The sequence below is a fragment of the Trichomonas vaginalis genome, chromosome VI (assembly GCF_026262505.1).
Source record: "Trichomonas vaginalis G3 chromosome VI, whole genome shotgun sequence".
Lineage (NCBI taxonomy): Eukaryota > Parabasalia > Trichomonadida > Trichomonadidae > Trichomonas > Trichomonas vaginalis.
In genome coordinates, this window is record NC_067208.1 from 3,859,797 (window position 1) to 3,877,869 (window position 18,073).

The 18,073-nt window shown below is 33.5% G+C and overlaps 13 protein-coding genes across 13 annotated transcripts, besides 2 other annotated features; 10 read left to right on the plus strand and 3 right to left on the minus strand.

Annotated features, from left to right (window-relative positions):
• Positions 1-23: 23 nt before the first annotated feature.
• Positions 24-881, minus strand: TVAGG3_0801000 (uncharacterized protein; the record flags this gene model as incomplete). The annotated part of the gene is made up of 1 exon (XM_001284930.2): positions 24-881. The coding sequence occupies one exon, from the start codon at positions 879-881 to the stop codon at positions 24-26; it is 858 nt and encodes a 285-aa protein (XP_001284931.2).
• Positions 882-905: 24 nt separating this feature from the next.
• Positions 906-1,166, minus strand: TVAGG3_0801010 (uncharacterized protein; the record flags this gene model as incomplete). Its single annotated transcript, XM_001302236.1, has 1 exon — positions 906-1,166. The coding sequence occupies one exon, from the start codon at positions 1,164-1,166 to the stop codon at positions 906-908; it is 261 nt and encodes an 86-aa protein (XP_001302237.1).
• A 72-nt stretch (positions 1,167-1,238) lies between these two features.
• TVAGG3_0801020 (uncharacterized protein) lies at positions 1,239-1,646 on the plus strand (the record flags this gene model as incomplete). Its single annotated transcript, XM_051247341.1, has 1 exon — positions 1,239-1,646. A coding segment is annotated over one exon (408 nt), but the record flags the coding sequence as incomplete, so codon positions are not given.
• An 816-nt stretch (positions 1,647-2,462) lies between these two features.
• Positions 2,463-3,248, plus strand: TVAGG3_0801030 (uncharacterized protein; the record flags this gene model as incomplete). The annotated part of the gene is made up of 1 exon (XM_051247342.1): positions 2,463-3,248. The coding sequence occupies one exon, from the start codon at positions 2,463-2,465 to the stop codon at positions 3,246-3,248; it is 786 nt and encodes a 261-aa protein (XP_051082817.1).
• A 30-nt stretch (positions 3,249-3,278) lies between these two features.
• Positions 3,279-3,719, plus strand: TVAGG3_0801040 (uncharacterized protein; the record flags this gene model as incomplete). The annotated part of the gene is made up of 1 exon (XM_001302235.1): positions 3,279-3,719. One exon carries the CDS (start codon positions 3,279-3,281, stop codon positions 3,717-3,719), a length of 441 nt encoding a protein of 146 aa, XP_001302236.1.
• Positions 3,720-3,767: 48 nt separating this feature from the next.
• Positions 3,768-4,004, plus strand: TVAGG3_0801050 (uncharacterized protein; the record flags this gene model as incomplete). The annotated part of the gene is made up of 1 exon (XM_001302234.1): positions 3,768-4,004. The coding sequence occupies one exon, from the start codon at positions 3,768-3,770 to the stop codon at positions 4,002-4,004; it is 237 nt and encodes a 78-aa protein (XP_001302235.1).
• Positions 4,005-4,169: 165 nt separating this feature from the next.
• Positions 4,170-4,496, plus strand: TVAGG3_0801060 (uncharacterized protein; the record flags this gene model as incomplete). The annotated part of the gene is made up of 1 exon (XM_001302233.1): positions 4,170-4,496. One exon carries the CDS (start codon positions 4,170-4,172, stop codon positions 4,494-4,496), a length of 327 nt encoding a protein of 108 aa, XP_001302234.1.
• A 182-nt stretch (positions 4,497-4,678) lies between these two features.
• Positions 4,679-5,534: a mobile genetic element.
• Positions 5,535-7,948: 2,414 nt separating this feature from the next.
• On the minus strand, positions 7,949-9,361 carry TVAGG3_0801080 (RelA-associated inhibitor family; the record flags this gene model as incomplete). The annotated part of the gene is made up of 1 exon (XM_001302232.1): positions 8,094-9,356. One exon carries the CDS (start codon positions 9,354-9,356, stop codon positions 8,094-8,096), a length of 1,263 nt encoding a protein of 420 aa, XP_001302233.1.
• Positions 9,362-10,053: 692 nt separating this feature from the next.
• TVAGG3_0801090 (phage tail repeat-like family) lies at positions 10,054-10,872 on the plus strand (the record flags this gene model as incomplete). Its single annotated transcript, XM_051247343.1, has 1 exon — positions 10,054-10,872. One exon carries the CDS (start codon positions 10,054-10,056, stop codon positions 10,870-10,872), a length of 819 nt encoding a protein of 272 aa, XP_051082818.1.
• Positions 10,873-12,757: 1,885 nt separating this feature from the next.
• Positions 12,758-18,073: part of a mobile genetic element that runs on past the window's edge.
• Positions 14,756-15,157, plus strand: TVAGG3_0801110 (uncharacterized protein; the record flags this gene model as incomplete). Its single annotated transcript, XM_051247344.1, has 1 exon — positions 14,756-15,157. One exon carries the CDS (start codon positions 14,756-14,758, stop codon positions 15,155-15,157), a length of 402 nt encoding a protein of 133 aa, XP_051082819.1.
• Positions 15,177-15,332, plus strand: TVAGG3_0801120 (uncharacterized protein; the record flags this gene model as incomplete). The annotated part of the gene is made up of 1 exon (XM_051247345.1): positions 15,177-15,332. The coding sequence occupies one exon, from the start codon at positions 15,177-15,179 to the stop codon at positions 15,330-15,332; it is 156 nt and encodes a 51-aa protein (XP_051082820.1).
• Positions 15,352-15,936, plus strand: TVAGG3_0801130 (phage tail repeat-like family; the record flags this gene model as incomplete). Its single annotated transcript, XM_051247346.1, has 1 exon — positions 15,352-15,936. One exon carries the CDS (start codon positions 15,352-15,354, stop codon positions 15,934-15,936), a length of 585 nt encoding a protein of 194 aa, XP_051082821.1.
• TVAGG3_0801140 (uncharacterized protein) lies at positions 15,982-17,415 on the plus strand (the record flags this gene model as incomplete). The annotated part of the gene is made up of 1 exon (XM_051247347.1): positions 15,982-17,415. A coding segment is annotated over one exon (1,434 nt), but the record flags the coding sequence as incomplete, so codon positions are not given.

Here is an 18,073-nt window from a genome sequence, read left to right on the forward strand (position 1 = left end):
AAGGGCGAAGCCCATGTGGTCATTTACAATACTGCGATGGTAGAGTTTAAGAGTTGTGCTTCAATGTAGAGACAGTCCTTATGGTCTGGCGGTAAGAACACTGGGCAGTTATGGTCATGAGTGGAGAACATGTCTATCCAAAACTCACGATTGAAGCTAGTTAATTTATAGTATTTAGGGTTAGGAAGTGGTGAAGTTCTTGTATGACCAATGAACTCATTTTCAACTCCCTTACTTAAGTTTGAATATAATATAGCTTGCTTTCTATCCCAAATGCCTGGAAATCTAATTTCGGAAAAATCATTTTTCCTCGGAAGCATTGCATCATAATTGAAAACATTCTTGAAATCATCACTTGGTTCAGAGATTTGAAATCTTATACGTAATGGATTTTCTTTCTTTTTAGCGACTTCATTGAATGGTGAGAATACAATGAATTGACAGTCATGTGTTCCATCTTCATTTGGTACAAACTCGTAATGAAAAGCTATTAATCTTTCTACAATTCCTTCTTCTTTCAGTTGTGCAAGAAACTCACGTAAAGGCTGTAAAGTTTGTACTTCAATGTTAAACTTCTTTTGAAAATTTTCGTAAAATGTAATTATACAGTCTTCTAACGTTGTATCGTCTTTAAAGTATTTGTATATGTGAATGTTTTGGGCGCTTAAAGACTGTTCGTCATTTTCTATCTCGACTTGAAGTATAAAGTCAACCTTTCTGAAAGCACGTGTTATATACATATTTGTTATGCCAATGTACTTCTCTTCATTTATGTTCACAATCCAGTCTGTTGGAAACTTAAACGTTACTCTGTTCCCCTTTATTTTGACGTCAGGGTTTTCACTACTGAACGCAACAGATAAAGGTATTTGTCTATACATTTAATTCGGATAAAAATAAACCATTTACTCTTTCTTTGCTTCAGCTTCTTTAGCTTTTGCTTCAGCTTCTTCTCTAGCTTTCTTCGCCAGCAAACGTGGGTTCTTCTGTCTTCCAGCAGCTAATGCCGCAAGTTGTTTTTCACTAAGTTTTCTCTTTGGTCTCTCTGGCTTTTGTTCTTGTTTTTGTTCCTTCAGTTCGGATAAAATTTGCTCACGAATTTCTTTCTTCAATGCTTCAACATCTATGACCCCTTGGGTCTTGTCCGTAGGGCTTGTCTGAGTCATTTGACTGCAGATAAAAAACAAAATTAAAACTTTAACCGATGTAAAATGAGCTTGTCAAAATCAGAGCGATAGTCTATTATATTAAATGACGCAAGAGGAATACAACATCCTTTCTATTACGTAAGTCAGAGTAAAGATGGTAAAATATACGTAAGAAAAAGAAAGGTTCCATTAGCGAATGCAGAAAGCGACAACATTAAGGTGTATGGTAAGGGTGAAGTCCACGAAGCCCATATAAAACCTTCTGTTCAAACTGAGCCACCAAAAGAACAAGAAGAAAAGAAGCCAGATGTACTTTCAATAACGAACCAAGAGCTTATTGCAAAGTTCGTGAATTTCATTGAAAAACAAACCGAGTCAAAGAATCCTGACCAGCCAGTGAAAGAAGTTGAGACAAAAGAGAATGTACAGTTCATTGAAAATGTCAAGAAACAACTTCCACCACGAATGCCAAGAAGAAGAGTGAGAATAATGAAGTAAATAGATATTTTTATCTGAAGTAAATACATGCAGAACGAACAGCTAAACGAATTTACTCCAGCAGAGCATATTCATCAGATTCGCTCATATTTCGATATCATAGACAATGCAGTTCAAATTGGTGACACTAATAGAAAATATTCTGACGCAAAGATTCCATCACAACCTGGAACTGCTAAAGATAACACATGGGTAACATTCAATCTCTCACCTCCTGGTGAAAATATGTTGGACCTTTACAATACATTCATTACGTATAAAATGGAAGGTCAATTTATTGTAGATAAAGAAATTGGTTCGGGTTCCAATAAAACAAACCCACCAGGATTTTGGATTGGTTTCGATGACGCTTTCTATGCAGTTGCTGGATATCAAATCCTTGCAAATGGTCGTATCGTATATTCTCAAGACAACGCAAGAGAAGAAGCATATATAATTTCAAACTCACAAACTACCGAACAAATAAAGAAAGTAGATGTTTTCTCAAAGACTCGACATGAAGATGTATGGAGTCATTCGGGAACATGCAGAACAGGACAAATTGTTAGTGGTCCAATTACAGCAGGAAAATCATTTGATTTTAAGCTTCGTTTAAGAATTCCTGTTAGAAGATTCCTTCCATTAGAAGCTATTCGATTTATTCCAGCTTTTGCAGGAAACATTCAGCTTAAAGTAAAGTTCAGTAGCGACGCCTTACAATGCACATCTATATCTGTAAATGATATCATTGCTTTCAATCCAACTCTTAAAGTTGCATTTGCTTCAGATTCAAATCCACCGACAAATAAATTTGTTCCATGGAATGAACCATTCACTATGATAACGAAGGCAGTAGAAGCTAGTGGAACAGTTACTATTACAACTGTAACCCAGCAACTATTTCGAACAAAGATGGATTTTAATGAATGTTTCATTCATCCAAAGTCATTCTCCTTAGACCCTAACATTTATACAGAACTTGTAGAACATTATACAAACGAGGCTTTATGTTTTCCTGTTAAAGTTATGGATTGGATTCCTATGGACGGTTCATTCTCAAAGAATACAGATAGTTCAAGTGCAACATTTACAGCAGCTTATACGCCTATTAATGTTAAAAGTATTTGGGCACTATTTAGAAAGAAAGACAACTATTATGTTAATTTTGAGAACCCTAAGTTTAAATATCTTCAGCTTTCCATGGGAGCTTATGGAAATATGCCTGCAGAACCTGAAAAATCATATGGACCTGTATTTTATGAAATGGTTGCGAACGCTTGCAATACAAACAATGATATGATAGGATTTAATGAAGATGTTATGAGGTCATTGGTGGATGATGGTAGTGTGGAACATAAATGGGATAGCTATGACAACACACATTTCTTATGTGGTTTTCCAACAGAAGTGGACTTTTGCTTCCAGCAAGATCAAACATCTACTGCTCCAATAACATACAAATTGTCTGTTAAAGGACCTATTGAACTAGCAACTGAAAACGTACCAAAGCCACTTATTGGATTTATGAGGGATTGTTGCTTTGCCATTCAGGTGCGTGCTAATGGAATCCCAATAATAAGATTAGATGACTATAACTTAGCTACGGACGACAGTGAGGAATAAAGGATGAACGTTTATTTTTAAAGCTTATAAATGAGTTCTTCATCAAGCTCTCGTGAACCTTCACCATCTGTGAAACAAACTTTACCAAACGATTATGGAGCACCTATTGAATATTTCTTACGAGCTGCACAATGGCAAAGAGCAGTCTCACCAAGGTTAGGTGTTCCACCAGCTCCTGTCAAAAATAGCATTTGGTCAAGTCCTTATATAAAATATGGTCTCCCACTAGGTTTGCTAGCTACAGCAGGAGCAGTTATGATGTTGAAAAGAAATAAAGCAAATGTTGTAAATAATACTGAAGTAGCTGAAGTTAAACAAACTCCAACACCTTCACAAGCAAAACCTTCAATGACTCCTGAACCTATGGAAGTACAAACTCCTGTTCAAAAGTCAACTCCTAAACCGATTCCAACATTTAAACCAGAACCTACTCCTCAAATAAATCGTAAAACTCCTGCGTTTCCTTACTGAAAAAATAACGTTATTTTTATTTAATATTAAAATTTTTATTTGATTGAAATGACGACTAAAGTCACTGAAGCAATGAAACAAAAGTTTTTGGTAGAATACATTAAATCAGGAACTATTCCAGAAGGTTTTTACATTCATACTATGAAGGATGGTAGAGTTCAGTTTAGAAAGATAAAGCAACCATTAGATAGAGAAGGTATATTAAGGAAGATTAAACTTCATGAGGACAACATTGCTGAACTTAAGAAGAAGTTAGAAGAGTTGGAGAAAGGAAGAGAGTTATAAAGCAATGAATTCAACAGGGTGAAAAAAGAGGTGAAAAAACGGGTGAGATCTCACCACTTCACCTAAATTTATTTTTGGGCTATGTTTTCATACGTGTGGGAGTGGTGATATCATTAATTTTTAAGTTTATTTTTTAAAATTATTTTTTATTTTAATTTTATATAAATGACGAAAACTATTGAGATAACAAACTACAACGGTCATGAGTTCAAGAATTTGTTCTTCGTTCCTCGTGAAAATACATTCTATCAGATACGAGGGAGAAAGGGTAAAGTTAGTTTGAGCGTTTATGAAGGAATGAAGAATGGAAAGTTTATACAAGCATACGATACAAACGGTAAACGTGTTTCATTAGCTTTGTCAAAACTTACAGGTATAAACTATGACAGTGATTTTGACTCTGACGATTGGAGCGACAGCAGCGATACTGAAGAATATGAACTATTGTGTGAAGCACAGCAATGGGAAGAGTTGCAATACTTTTGTAAGTGAGAACGTTTATTTTTTACAGTAGTGAGGTGAAATGGTTGGCGGCTTTGTAAATATTTAAGGTTAAGTTAGTGTTGTCGTTTGTGTTGTAAAATATACGTTAACGGTTTTGTAAAGTGTCAAATTCACATATAATGGGTAAGGTGGAACGCAGTGACTCCGTACCCTTGATATGTATACTAGCTTCCGTTGCCATCTGAAAAAAAGCCAAAAAAGTCTACAATCAGACTGGATACAGAAAAATGTATAATGCTCACTGATAAAATTAAATCGTTAATAGTTAACTCATCAGCAAACTTAAATACGCTTCAATTGGGTTTAGATGACCTACTTGATAAAGTTGTCAAGGCAGCAAAGTTTCAAAAACGAATGACCCAGTATTTTTCGAAATTAAGTATCCCAATGGAAATCAAGCTTAGTATTCTCACGCAAATTACAGAATTTGGATGCAATACCCCTCAATTCATTGTTGAGAATGCCAAGTCTTTTCAAGATAAAATTATTACAGATTTCCACCTTCAAATTTATACAACATTATAAAAATTTATGAATAAAAACTTGATATAAAATAACATTTTTATTTTTACTAAGAAAAAAAAGGTTTTTGATAATAAATTTATTTTATTTCGAAAAAGTAGCAATAATCGTAAAAGGGTATTGATAGGCTTGCTAAAGTAACTAATTTTAGCTGTCAAATACTTTTGTATTTTGAAGTAAATTAGTATAAATTTGTTTTTACTTTTATTTCGAAAAAGTAGCAATAATCGTAAAAGGGTATTGATAGGCTTGCTAAAGTAACTAATTTTAGCTGTCAAATACTTTTGTATTTTGAAGTAAATTAGTATAAATTTGATATTATTTTAACTCCCTTTGAAAACCTCAATTTTCCATACAGAGGGAATGGGAATAGCATCCAATATTCCCTGAGAATGGTTGCGCATTCTCAGTTCCCTCTATATTTCGAACGAAGCTCTCATCGGTCTTTTTTTTAATACTAAACGTTTTTTTTCCTGTCACTTTTAGCTAAAATTTGGGTTTGCCTAGGGTTGTTAGATTCCCGACGATAGGTGTCTTGGAAGATTTGCCTGGTGTCATCATAGTGTCTTTAAATCAAAAATTTTATTTTGGAGTTAGTTTTATTGATTTTTCAATAAAAAACATTTCTAAAACAAGAAAATAAAACGATAAAATATTTATATTTTATATAAGGATCTTATATATTTAAAATAAATATCATTTTATTTTTTTCATTGGTGTCTGTCAAACCATAATACACTATTAAAAATGAAATGTGTCTTGCGGTTTTAAAAGACACCTTCAAATTGAACGATAGCACAGACACTATTGAATTTTACCCATTTTATTTAGTTTTTACCCTTTTTATTTTTAAGAATTAATGACTGAAACAGCCGTTTTGCTATGACCTCAATCACTTTTATTTATTATTTTAAATATTATTTAATTTTATTATTTGAATAGGCCAACTTATATTTGAGAAGCTCAATTTGAGACCACTTAATACATTGAAATATCATAAATATTGAAATATTAAAAAGTGTATTTCAAAATATTGAAATTATAAAAATTTATAATACTGAAATTGAGACAAATTAATAAATTCAATGTGTTTTTTTTTGAAATAACTCTCAAATATTATTTTTTTGTTTATTTAATGATGAATAAATATGATTGCTTTAGTCAATCATAAAAACTAATTTAAGTTTAAAATAATGAAAGGATAATTTGATCGTTTTTTAAAATACAATTATTTTTGATGATTTGCAAGAATCTTTGAAAAGAATATAATATAGGTTCTCTTTTTGTAAAATTTATCCAAATCATGTATTACATAAATTACGATTAAAACGATGAAAGAACCAAAAAGTGTGTTTTGTGTTTTGTTGTTGCGTGTTGGATGCGGGATCCTGTTATTTCCGAAATCGACAAAAAATTTGGAAATTTAATTTCCGAAATCGAAATTATATTAATGTTTTTAATATTCTTATATCAAAAGGATTAAAGTTCATTAAGAGAAAAACAATTCTTCTTCTTCAATCTATTGGCACATTTATTTCTACACGCCAATAAGGAAGGGAAAATTATAAAACACCATGGTGTCTTCAAAACGCTAATTTTTGATATTTTTAACAACCCTAGGTTTGCCTTTTTGATTATCTGTTCTTTGAAATAATTATTATTTGATTATGGATAAAACAATTTTAGAATCTGACGACATTAATCATTGTACTTATGAAACATAGGATTTGAAAGAATTAAAATCCTTTTATTCGCATCTCATAAATTCTCATTTAAATATGCAAATTGTTGAATCAAAAAGTTCAAAATGTTTGCATATATTTGTGTCTGGTAAACAAATTAATAATTGTGATGAAATATATAATTGCTTATATGGGAAAAAACAAGAAATTTTAAATGAATCTTTTAAATATATAAAAATAAGTAAGATTTATTAAAGGATAAACCCGTTTATACATCATTTTGTAGATTTTCGCTTAATACATTACCGGTTTCAGATGAAAAATCATTTGAAATCTTTTCAACGAAAGAAAGTAAGTGCATAATTGCGAGGAGATGTAAATTCATTATAGGGTATGAAGATGCATTAAAGGATTGTGTTGCATGCTTATTATGCATCACTTTTTGTTATCAAGTAAAAATTCAATTTCTTGTGCAAATATAGAAAAAATATATGCACTTCATCTTAAAATTAGAGTATGTGAATGTAAGAAAATGCATAATTAAACATAATACGTAGATAATATTAAATATAAAAGTAGGTTATAAGTGTTGTTAGGAATATCCAATAACAGTAGTAATTAGATAGATTATTTAAAGCATTCGGGCAAGATTTGTATTTAAAACCCATGTTTGAGAAGTTTTCCCATTTGCTGGACTGAGAATTAATGGTGAATTTAAAGATGATTTATTTGGAATTGAAATGCAAAGTCCATTTGCTGTTCGAATAGTCCCATCTTTCCTAAAATAAAATTTTTGATTATCTGTATCTTTAATTTGTGATAAAATTATTTTAGAATCTGGCTGCATTGATCCTTGTACTTCTAAAGCAAGGTTTGAGATTGCAGAAATAATCTTATTATTTCTGAATAAAAATTGCTCTGTTTTGTTTCCATTAGAATTGTTATAAACTATTTCTGTTCCTTCTGTAATCCCATTTGATCTGGTTTGTATTGTGTATTTAGTATTCTCCTGTGAGTGAATCGTACATAACATTTTATCAAACTCAATAAAAATGACTTACAAGTATAGAAAACTTCTTCATAATGAGTTTGTAAAATGTTCTGTATTCATTATAAATAATAGCATTGTTAAAAATTAAATCATATCTTTGATCACAATGTTGATATATCAGTAATTCAATCGAGTATATCAGGATCTGAAATAGTGTGTATCTCACATATTCTGGCAATCATAGATTTTGATACTATAAAATAAATTAGGATTAAGTGGGAAAAAGAAGACGTCATGATTGAGAAAAGATATAATTTTAATAGATTTTCAATAAATAGACAATAAAATAAGATGAAAAGATAAGATAATAAGAAATCAAGCGCAAAAGATTTATTTGCAACCATTGTCGATCAACAAGGTTTCAATCTGTTTATTATCCATCATTTTCGCAAGATCAAGTGGTGTCTTATCGCGAACACTAAGAGGATTTTTATCAATTTTACTATTTGACAAGAGAAACTCACAAACTTCCTTGCAGCTCCATCTAGCAGCTACATGTAAAGGTGTCCACTTATCAAAGTTATTATGATCATTTATATCTATAAAATCTAAGGCGAATTTAACGCCATCAACATTATTTACTTGGCAAAACTTGTGGAGTATAGTATATCCACCAACTTTTGATGTGTTCTTGATTTGAGCACCTCCAGAATATAAGAATTTCACAAGATTAAAATTATTTGCTTCCGCAGCGGCCATTATCATATTATTTCCTTCATATATAACATCTGTATACTTATTTTCAACTGCAAATTTGACGGCGTCAACATTATTTTGTGAAAGAGCTTTTTCAAGAATATTATAGATTGTTTTACCATCTTCCTTTGTTAAAGAGCATTTTTGAAGTTGTTCAATGCAAATATTGCGCCCTGGCTGCGATTCCGCCTTTAAATTTTCAATTTCAAGTTTTAATTTTTCGATTTCTTCATTTTTTGCTTGTATTTCATTATTCTTTTGGTTGATTATTTGATCCTTGGATGCGAGTTCTTCATCTTTCTGTTGAATTATTTGTTGTTTTGATTTGAGTTCTTTTTGTTTTTGTTTAATAATTTCGTCTTTTTCTTGGAGTTCTTTTTGAAGCTTTTGGATTTCTTGATCCCTCATTCCGATATCAATTTGATATTTTTGAATTTCGGCGGCGTTGTGGGAATAAGAGTTCTCATCTGATGTAGATTCTTGTCTAAGCTGCTTTAGCTTTTCATTCTTTTGCGACATGTGTTTTTTCATACTCGAAATTTTTCTTTTCAATTTCTCGATTTCATCAGAATATTGATTATTCTGATCACTTATTGATACAATTGTCTCGAATATGGGTCTTATTGGTCGGTTTCGTAAACATTTGTGTGAGCAACTGATAAAGTCTAAAATATCTTCAACATTTCCTTGGAAATCAATGCTCATGTGCCTGTATATATCGAAATTCACATGAACATCATATCTTTTCTTGCATTCATTGAGAATGAATATCGCTTCTTTGGCGTTTAAGTTTCTTTTTTTAGCAATCATTAGTAAATCTTTTGGATCTTGGATTTGTTGAATCAATTCTTGGTTTTTCAGCAAGTCTGCTGGATCTAATGAAGCATAACCTTGCATTTCTTTCTGCACTTTATAGATTTGTAAGGAAGTAATTTTTATCCGAATACTGAATTTCGTAATTTATAATTTATTATAAGTGTTGATATGAATTCCATTATTCGTATTTTTTGTCAATTGAATTTCTTCTCAAATTTTTGTATGGCCAAAATCTTACAGCGAAAAGCAGTTGTATATAGTTTATATGTTAAAATATAATCAACAAATTTGAGAGTCCATCTGAATGATTTGTTAATGATTCAATTTGGAATATCATGTATAATTGTGAATAATAAATAATTTCTAGTTTTTCGGAGAAATTCGATTTTTTGAATTGCTACAAATATATGGTCGATCATTTCGAAAATTGGATATAAAATATTGATATATAGACGTAATATTACTTATATTTGAAATTGGAATCAAAACAAATGAGAAAATATGAAAGAAAAATATAATCTTGCAAGTAAGCAAGGTCTATTCAAGTTCCTACAAAAGGCAAATGGTGTGATACTATATTTCCCCGATTAGGATTAATTACGAGAATGAATAAAAATCGTAAATAAAAATCTTTTAAATTGTCTATACAATTTGGGAACTTAATATATTGAAAAAAAAAGTATTGGGGCTTCCAGGCACTTCGTGCCCTCTAGCCCCGAAGATGTTTTGTCACTTTTCTGTCACTTTTCAGGAAAAAAACATTTTTATTAAATATAAAATGAATTTTACAAAACCACCGTTACCCTTCTTTGGAAATAAGAGTAGATGTAAAGATATTCTATTGAGAGAACTTAAGAAACTACCGAATGGTCTAACATTTGTAGATTTGTTCGGTGGAAGTTTCTATATATCTCATTTGTGCCATACAATATTCCCAGACTCAAAGATTATATGCAATGACTTCGACAACTATATGAACCGTCTCAAACATATACCAGACACAAACAAAATATTGAGTGAGTTGAAAGAAAAGATACCTATAGGCAAGATGGAACGTATACCATTAGATAAGAAAAATACTGTCAGAGAGGTTTTGAAAAAAGCAGAGTATATTGACTGGGATAGTATATCTTCTAGACTATTATATAGTGGTGCTATAAGAGTTCATGACATTGAAACACTTATGTCAAAAGTTTTATATCTTAACTATACAAAGGTTTTCAAAAAGAACATAGAAAAATATACTGAGGGTATAGAGTTTGTGAGATGTCGTTGGACAGAGTTGTATGAAAAATATAAAAACAAGGAAAATGTTTTCTTTATAGTAGACCCGCCGTTCTATAACACATGGGATTTTCAATACCAAGTAGACTGGACTTTGAGAGACTCTTTAGAAACTTTAGACGTTTTACATAACCATCCATGCTTTTACTTTACATCCGATAAAAGTGGTTTGGAAACCGTTATGAGATGGTTAGAGGACGTACATGACTATGAGTTTAGATACGATAAAATAGAATATGAGAGAGGTCCTATAAACCGGAGAAAGTGTCATAACAAAGAAATTTTATTGGTAAGTAAATGTGGTTTGAAATAGGACTACTTGTTTTAGGTTTTTTCCATTGTGTCATTTACTTATTTGACGTGGCAGAAAGATATAGAGAATATGAAGATGAACCAATACCAGCAAATGTTCAGCATATGTACTCGTAAGAGATATTTTTATCTAATATTAAATGGACGCACAGAACTTAGCGAATGCACAGCAACCTGGACAACCAAACCCAGAGAATATTCCAAATGAAGTTAGAATACAAACTGCAATGGCAAACTATGGTCAAGTGCCAACAGATGTACAAATGCAAACTGCCATGTCAAATGACGCTGCGTTAGGTTTGCCACCATGGTATGCAAATATGAGATGGAAAGAGTTTTATACAAACCTGAAGTGGGATATAAACAACTCTATGCAGATGACGCGAACACAGGAGTTGACCCAGAGTATGTTTCTACCAGAGGAGAAATAGAATGTATGAGCTCCAGTTAAAGAATGCTATGGAACTCAGAAGGAAACGTAAGAGACTAGGCGGACATTAGATTTTTACATATAGTAAAATGGGTTTCTTCAGTAGTATTGGAAACTTCTTTCGAAATGTTGGAAGAGGTATATGGAATGGAATAAAAACCGTAGGAAGAGGAATTTGGAACGGTGTCAAAAATATTGTAAAAGAGTAGGTCAGTTCGTTGGTATTATACCTAAAGACCCTGAACCAGAAGAACAAGCTCCTGTTATACAACAGCCTGAACCTGCACCACAGTCTAGTTGGCAACCAAATCCAACACCTCAACCGTATTAAAATTATATTTTACCGTTCGATAGTAGTTGTATATGAGACTAAGTTCTAAGTAAAACGCATGGTATAATGGAACTATTCTCTTTTCTTCCATCTGTTGTAAACCATACTTGAAAGTCTGAAATACTTCCACTCGGTGGTTCATATAGCTTTGTAGGTTTTTCGTAAAAGTTATTTGCCAAGCATAAAAAAGAGTTTTGTGCACCAGAAAATGAAGCATGAACTATAATAGCATCTGAGTCGAAAACATTTTCATATGTTCCATTAGGGTTTTCGACTTCATAAAAGTCCGGGTGTACTGGATATTCTGCAGGCTGATTTAACATCCTTAGAAATCTATACCATGCCAAGTTGTTATATTTTGTAGAAATATAAACGTTTTCTCCAAGGTCTTCTATTTTATTGATTTTAACAGTTGCATTTTTCCTGTCATATATAATATCGAGATGGTATTCTCCTTCGTCAATGTTATACTGGTTTGCATATTCGAGATAGATATCGTTTATTTTTTCTTGAAAAGCTTGAAGAGTTGTTTCTAAGTTTACAAGCAAATTCACTTGTAAAAAGTTTTCCCTGTTCAAATTTCTCATACGTACGTTTTTCTTTGTTATAGTATCGAACTTCAAAACCGACCGTAAATGGGAAACATGTATGGCTTCTGAATGAACTTCATTCTACGAAAGCCAATAGCTTTTGTGACGGATGGGTCTCTTAACCATCTTAGTGGGTAGTCAAAACGATAGCCTTCATGCTTTACGGTCTCTGTCTCAAACTTTTGACCGACATTCGTAAAAAGTTCATCTAATGGTTTAGTTGTAGCAACTCTTGAATTTTCTTTTCTATTGAAAGCATATTTTATCTAGAATAAAAATGTCGAAAGAAACAGCGTCTATGAGAGAAATACAACACAACCGACAACTCATTTTGCAAGCTCTAAATAAGAACACAACAAACTTTTCAAACTATTCTAAGATATCTGAGTCATTGAAAGAAGGAAACTTAAAACTGACATTAAACCCATTGACAGACGAGTTTCTGTTTCAAGACAATAGGAACCATACTGTTTGTATAAATCCAACAAAAAGAACTTTAAACGAGAAACCTATAGATGAACTTCTTTTGAAGGCAGATATTGACAACAAAGCTGACAAAGAGTATGTTGACGATGAGTTAGCACGTGTGGCTAGTGCATTAGATAAGAAGGCAGATAAGGAATATGTGGATGAAAAAGACAATGAAATTATAGAAAGGGTTGAATGGTACCATGAACGGACAACAAAGATTTTAAAAACTAAAGCCGATACAGGGTGGGTTTCAGGATGTTTAGACCTTAAAGCCGACAAGAACCATACACATACCATTGCAAATATTACAAACTTACAAGAAACCTTAAACAGTAAAAGTGCCGTTGGACATACACATACCATTGCAAATATTACAAACTTACAAGAAACCTTAAACAAGAAAAGTGACGTTGGACATACACATAGCTTCTTCTCAACTGTTGGTATAGAAAGTATTTTAGGAACGATTGAAGAAACTGGTGGGGGTGGATTATATTTTAAACCTCCTAACTTTCCAGAAGGTTTAACATCGGATAAAGACATTAGATGTAGAAATGTCTATGTCATGGAGGATGAAAACAAAGTTAAATTCACTGCTCAAGATTTATATGATAAAAAAGCTGACAAAACAGAGCTTCAAACATTAAAGACAGAAATACTTCAAACACTATATCCTATAGGTTCTATTTACACGTCAATGAACTCTACCAGACCAGAAGTAGTACTTGGTCTCGGAACTTGGACTCAAATAGTCGACAGGTTTTTGTATTGTGCAAACTCTTCAAAGGAAACAGGTGGAAGTAAAACGATTTCAGGTGAAAACTTACCTGCGCACAGTCACTACATAGATTTAACTACAGCTGAAGCAGGTTGGCATAAGCATAGATTTTGGGATTGGTCAGCAATGAAAAAAGGTAAAGGATATGATGTTAAAGACGACGTTCAGTTTGCTATAAATTGTTTCTGGGGTAGCACACAGGGAGAAGGAAACCATACACATCGCGTTTCAGGGTATACGCAAACAACGGGACAAAGTAAAGACTACATGCCACCTTACATGACAGTTTACGCATGGTATAGAATTGCTTAGTCGTCATGTTCCACTTCTTTAGCATATTCGTCAGGAGTTGTCTTATATTTGTTAGGAACTGTCTTTGAAAGTATACCACCTTGAACCTTAACAAGTTTGAAACGAGGTCTGACAATAGTAGTTTTATCTTCTGCTTGCAGTCTGTACATTTTGCCATGTTTGCCTAAAACTTCATAATATTCTCTTGTATACTTTCTTCTATTTTTACGAACACGAATGTGAGTACCTGTCGGGTTCCCATTGTTGTCATAGTCAATAGTATTTTCATATGGGTCGCGTTTAGGTATTTCTATTTTTACTTTGTCACCTTTCTGAAGTTTGAAGCCCGGCATTCTTTCTTGTTTGTCTCTTTTGACTAAACTATTAAATATATAGTCTTTCTCTAAGTCGGGGTTGTTTTTCATTTCTTCGGGGGAGTGGTTTCCCAAACCTTTTTGTTTACGGGTATTGTAAATATTTAAAACTTGTCTCATCTTTGCCATGGAGAAGTGTCTGTACTTGTCGTCATATGACATTTCATCTACCTCACCACCTTGTGGTTGATTTAAGTCTCTTAAGATTTTTATACAACTGTCAATGACACCAAGAGCAGAATGGTTTTGGTCGACAATGAAATATTGGTTTACATTTTTTGAACGCAGATAGTTTTTAATATCGTCTGATTTGAAAGAACTTTCATAGTCAGATGTCAGTTTTGTTGGATGGTATTTGTCAACAAATATTGTCAAAGCAGTTTTCACATCTAAAATATTTTTGGACCATAATGGTATGGCTTCACAGTATCTTGTGTTTTGACCGACAAATATTAGCCAGTATGGTGGTCCATCTGTTCTAACTCTCGGAATGTTTTCCAAAATATCCATAAACCAAGCATTTGGTGTTGAACTAAAGATTTTTACCATGAGTGCTTTCTTTGTCGCTTTAGAAACATACGGGTCCTTGTTTGGATTCGTCATTTTTATCCTATAAGAAATGGGTTTATTTGGCGCATTAGCAGGAGTTGCATCCAGATTTTTGCCCGCAGTGGGAACACTAGCCAGAGGTGCATTTGGAATTGGAAGGAAGATTTTGAGTACATTAGGTATACTGAAAGAGAAAGCACAACCTATTATACAAACTGTACAGAAAGGTTGGGATGTAGCACGAGATGCAGCAAATCTTATTCCAAATCCTGAAACAAGAGGAAAAGTTCAAGGATGGATGGACAATGTAGGAAGACAAGCAGGAAACTACTATAACAAAGCAAATGACTACTATAACCAAGCAGGACACTACATGGACCAAGGTGAAAGATTCTTTAACAGAGGATATAACCATGCACAACAGTGGGTAAACAACAACCAACCTCAACCGCCTCAAACGTGGGGAATGTAAAATTTTTTACTGGGATGAAATGAACAATACAGCATTGAGACAAATGGGCTCAAGATGGATTTGTCGGCTTCCAGCAGTTACACAACCACGTGTTTGTCAAGTTCTTCCTATACCTCAGGAAGTTTTAGACCGACTTAAAAAACCTCAACAACCAGTTGAAAACAAACCAAACTAAAATTTTTTACTGAGATGAAATGACCGAAGAAGTTGAAACGGTAGATTTGACACCACAAACAAAAAGTTCAGAACCATTGTCAAAACCTGTCAAAGAACTTACAGATGAAGAGAAAAATTCAATAATAGAAAGTGCCAGGTCTGGAAATACAAACTCTAACTACAAAGTCACTTTTCATAAAAATGGAACGGCAAGTATCTCAAAAAAGAAACAGACTCTCACAAATAAAATATTGAAGTCTGAAGGAGCTTTCGAGACAACAGATGGAAAAGTTTACTTCACTGACCAACAGTTCATTATAGAACATCTCATTGACTTAGAGTCGAAATATTCTAAACTTTACAACAAACACAAAAAGTTGAAAGGAAAACAGAAACAAATGGCATATGACATTTATGAAGATGTTGACGACACAACTGTTCCTGCAAGTGAGGTAAAGTCAGATGAACCGAAAAGTGACGAAAAACCAATAGAAGAAGGGAAGCCAAAAACTGAAGATAAACCAAAACCAAAGGTTAGTATTGAAACTAAACCAAGTCAACCTTCATTAGCTGGTATGGGTTGGCGTCAAAGACTTATGGCAGCCGGTGGTTATGTAAAGTAAAGGAAAAACATTTTTTTTATTTTTATAAAAATGCCCCCATATAGAATGGATAGAAAGTCTGCTAGAATAAAAGCAGAGTTAGAAAGATATGGTTGGAGAGTTTCGAAGAAGTTTAAATATAAGAAGGGAAGACCCATAAAAGTCTATGACAAACTGTCTGGTCTTCGCTACGCAATGGACTTAGAAACAGCACGCGCAAATTATCCAAACAGATTAGAGAGGTTAGAAGAAGAACGTCTTATGGACATGCCTTTCAATGTTACTGAACCTCAAGTTGAAGGACACGACGGCTTTGCCAGATTCTACTGGAAACATGACGAACAATTGCATCCTTTGAGGAGGAAAAAAGGTAGTGCAGAAGATGCACATGCTCCCATGGAAAGAATAAGATATGCATATGAGAAGTATCGTGAAGTTAGAAGTAAAATTACATCTGGGCGAACCTTTACAGTAAAATTTGACGAAGGAAAGAACAAAGAAGGCTTCATGGGAGTACTTGCTGCAATTCAAGACGGAAATAAGAAAGGATACAATCTCAGACTAACAGTAACAGATTTAGATGGTCATATATACTATGCACATGGCAATGTCACAACAGCCGCACAACTTCTTGACGCTTTCAAGACTACAAAGAGAGAACAAATGGTTGACTCCGACTCAGATATTTTGAATGCAATTGAAGGAATTGCAAGCGTGAAGTTCGAATGGTACCAACCCAACCCTCAAGCAGTCAGACAACATGCTGGATACTTCCCGTTCAGAAATAAGTCTGACATTAACCTGACAAGGTATGGAATTTACAATTCAATTGAAAAAATTGTCAATGAACCTTGTATTCTTACATGTCTCAGGAACTCTGGTCTTGTTACAGATGAGAAAATGAAGTATCTTGAGTCATGTGTGAAAACAAGGTACATTCTCAGAAGTCAATTGGCAAAAGTTGCACCGTTGGCAAATGTGAATATCCGAGTCAACATACCGACTGAGAAAGGTTCTTCACATGACGACTATGTTGTTGACAAAGACTTACCATGGTTGAAGATTGTACTTGTCCACAACCACTTCATGTTGAACGAAAGTCTTACAAACCCATTGTTCGGAAAAGGCAAGTGCAACATTGTCAGAGCTGTTAACATTCTTTTCGAGAAAGGCTTGTTGGAACCAATTCCAGATGACAAGCTGACAGAAACTTTTGTACCAAAAGACGAAACAAACTTTTCATTGTTAGTGAGACCAAAAATTGTTCCAGACAAAGTTCTAGCACAAAAGAAGTACACAGCTCCAAAAGGAGTTGGATTGTTCGGATACCAACCTGAACCAGAAGAACTTCCAATGAGGTTGCAAGAACTTCAAGATGCTATAAACAAACTTCCATTGAGACATCCAGTCGACGTCAAATTGTATTGGAGAGCATCTGAGTTAGGTCAGAAGGTTTTATATGAAACAGGTTGCTTCGACGATGTTTATGAGATAACAGGCGAAGTTTCTCAGAAGATAAGAGACTCACTTGAATTTCCACAAACTGGGCCGATTGGTTGCGACAAGTTCGACTCATATGAAAAAATATACTATGTCGACCTTAACGCTGCGTACATGAGATTTGTCCAATATATTCCGACTGGAATTCCAAACGAAGATGGTGAGTTCCCGGGAAGGAACTATACAGTTGGAAAAGTCATACAACAAATGTATGATATTAGGAAAGCTTCAAACCCCAAACTTGCAATGACACTCAAATTGCTTATGAATTCGACATGGGGATATTCCATTAAAAAACCTCAAAAGATGAAGAGTAAACACTATGAGAAGGTCGACAACTTTGTTGAAAGGTTCTCCCCTTTTGTTTTGAAATACGAATTTACTCAAGGTCAAGGTGGCTTAGTAACCACAGTAAAACCTATTGTCGAACATTGGTCTTATCCTCAGTTCGCAAAGGCAGTCCTTGACAACTACAACAAATTTTTCTCAGAGGTTAAATCCAAAGTGAAGGTATACTACGAGAACATCGATGCACTCATGACGAACGAAGAAGGCTATAACAAACTCATTGAAATGGGAATGGTCGGTGAAAAGATGGGCTGTTTTAAGCTAGATAAGGTATTTTCCGAAGTTCATGTTCTCTCCAAGCGTAAGTACT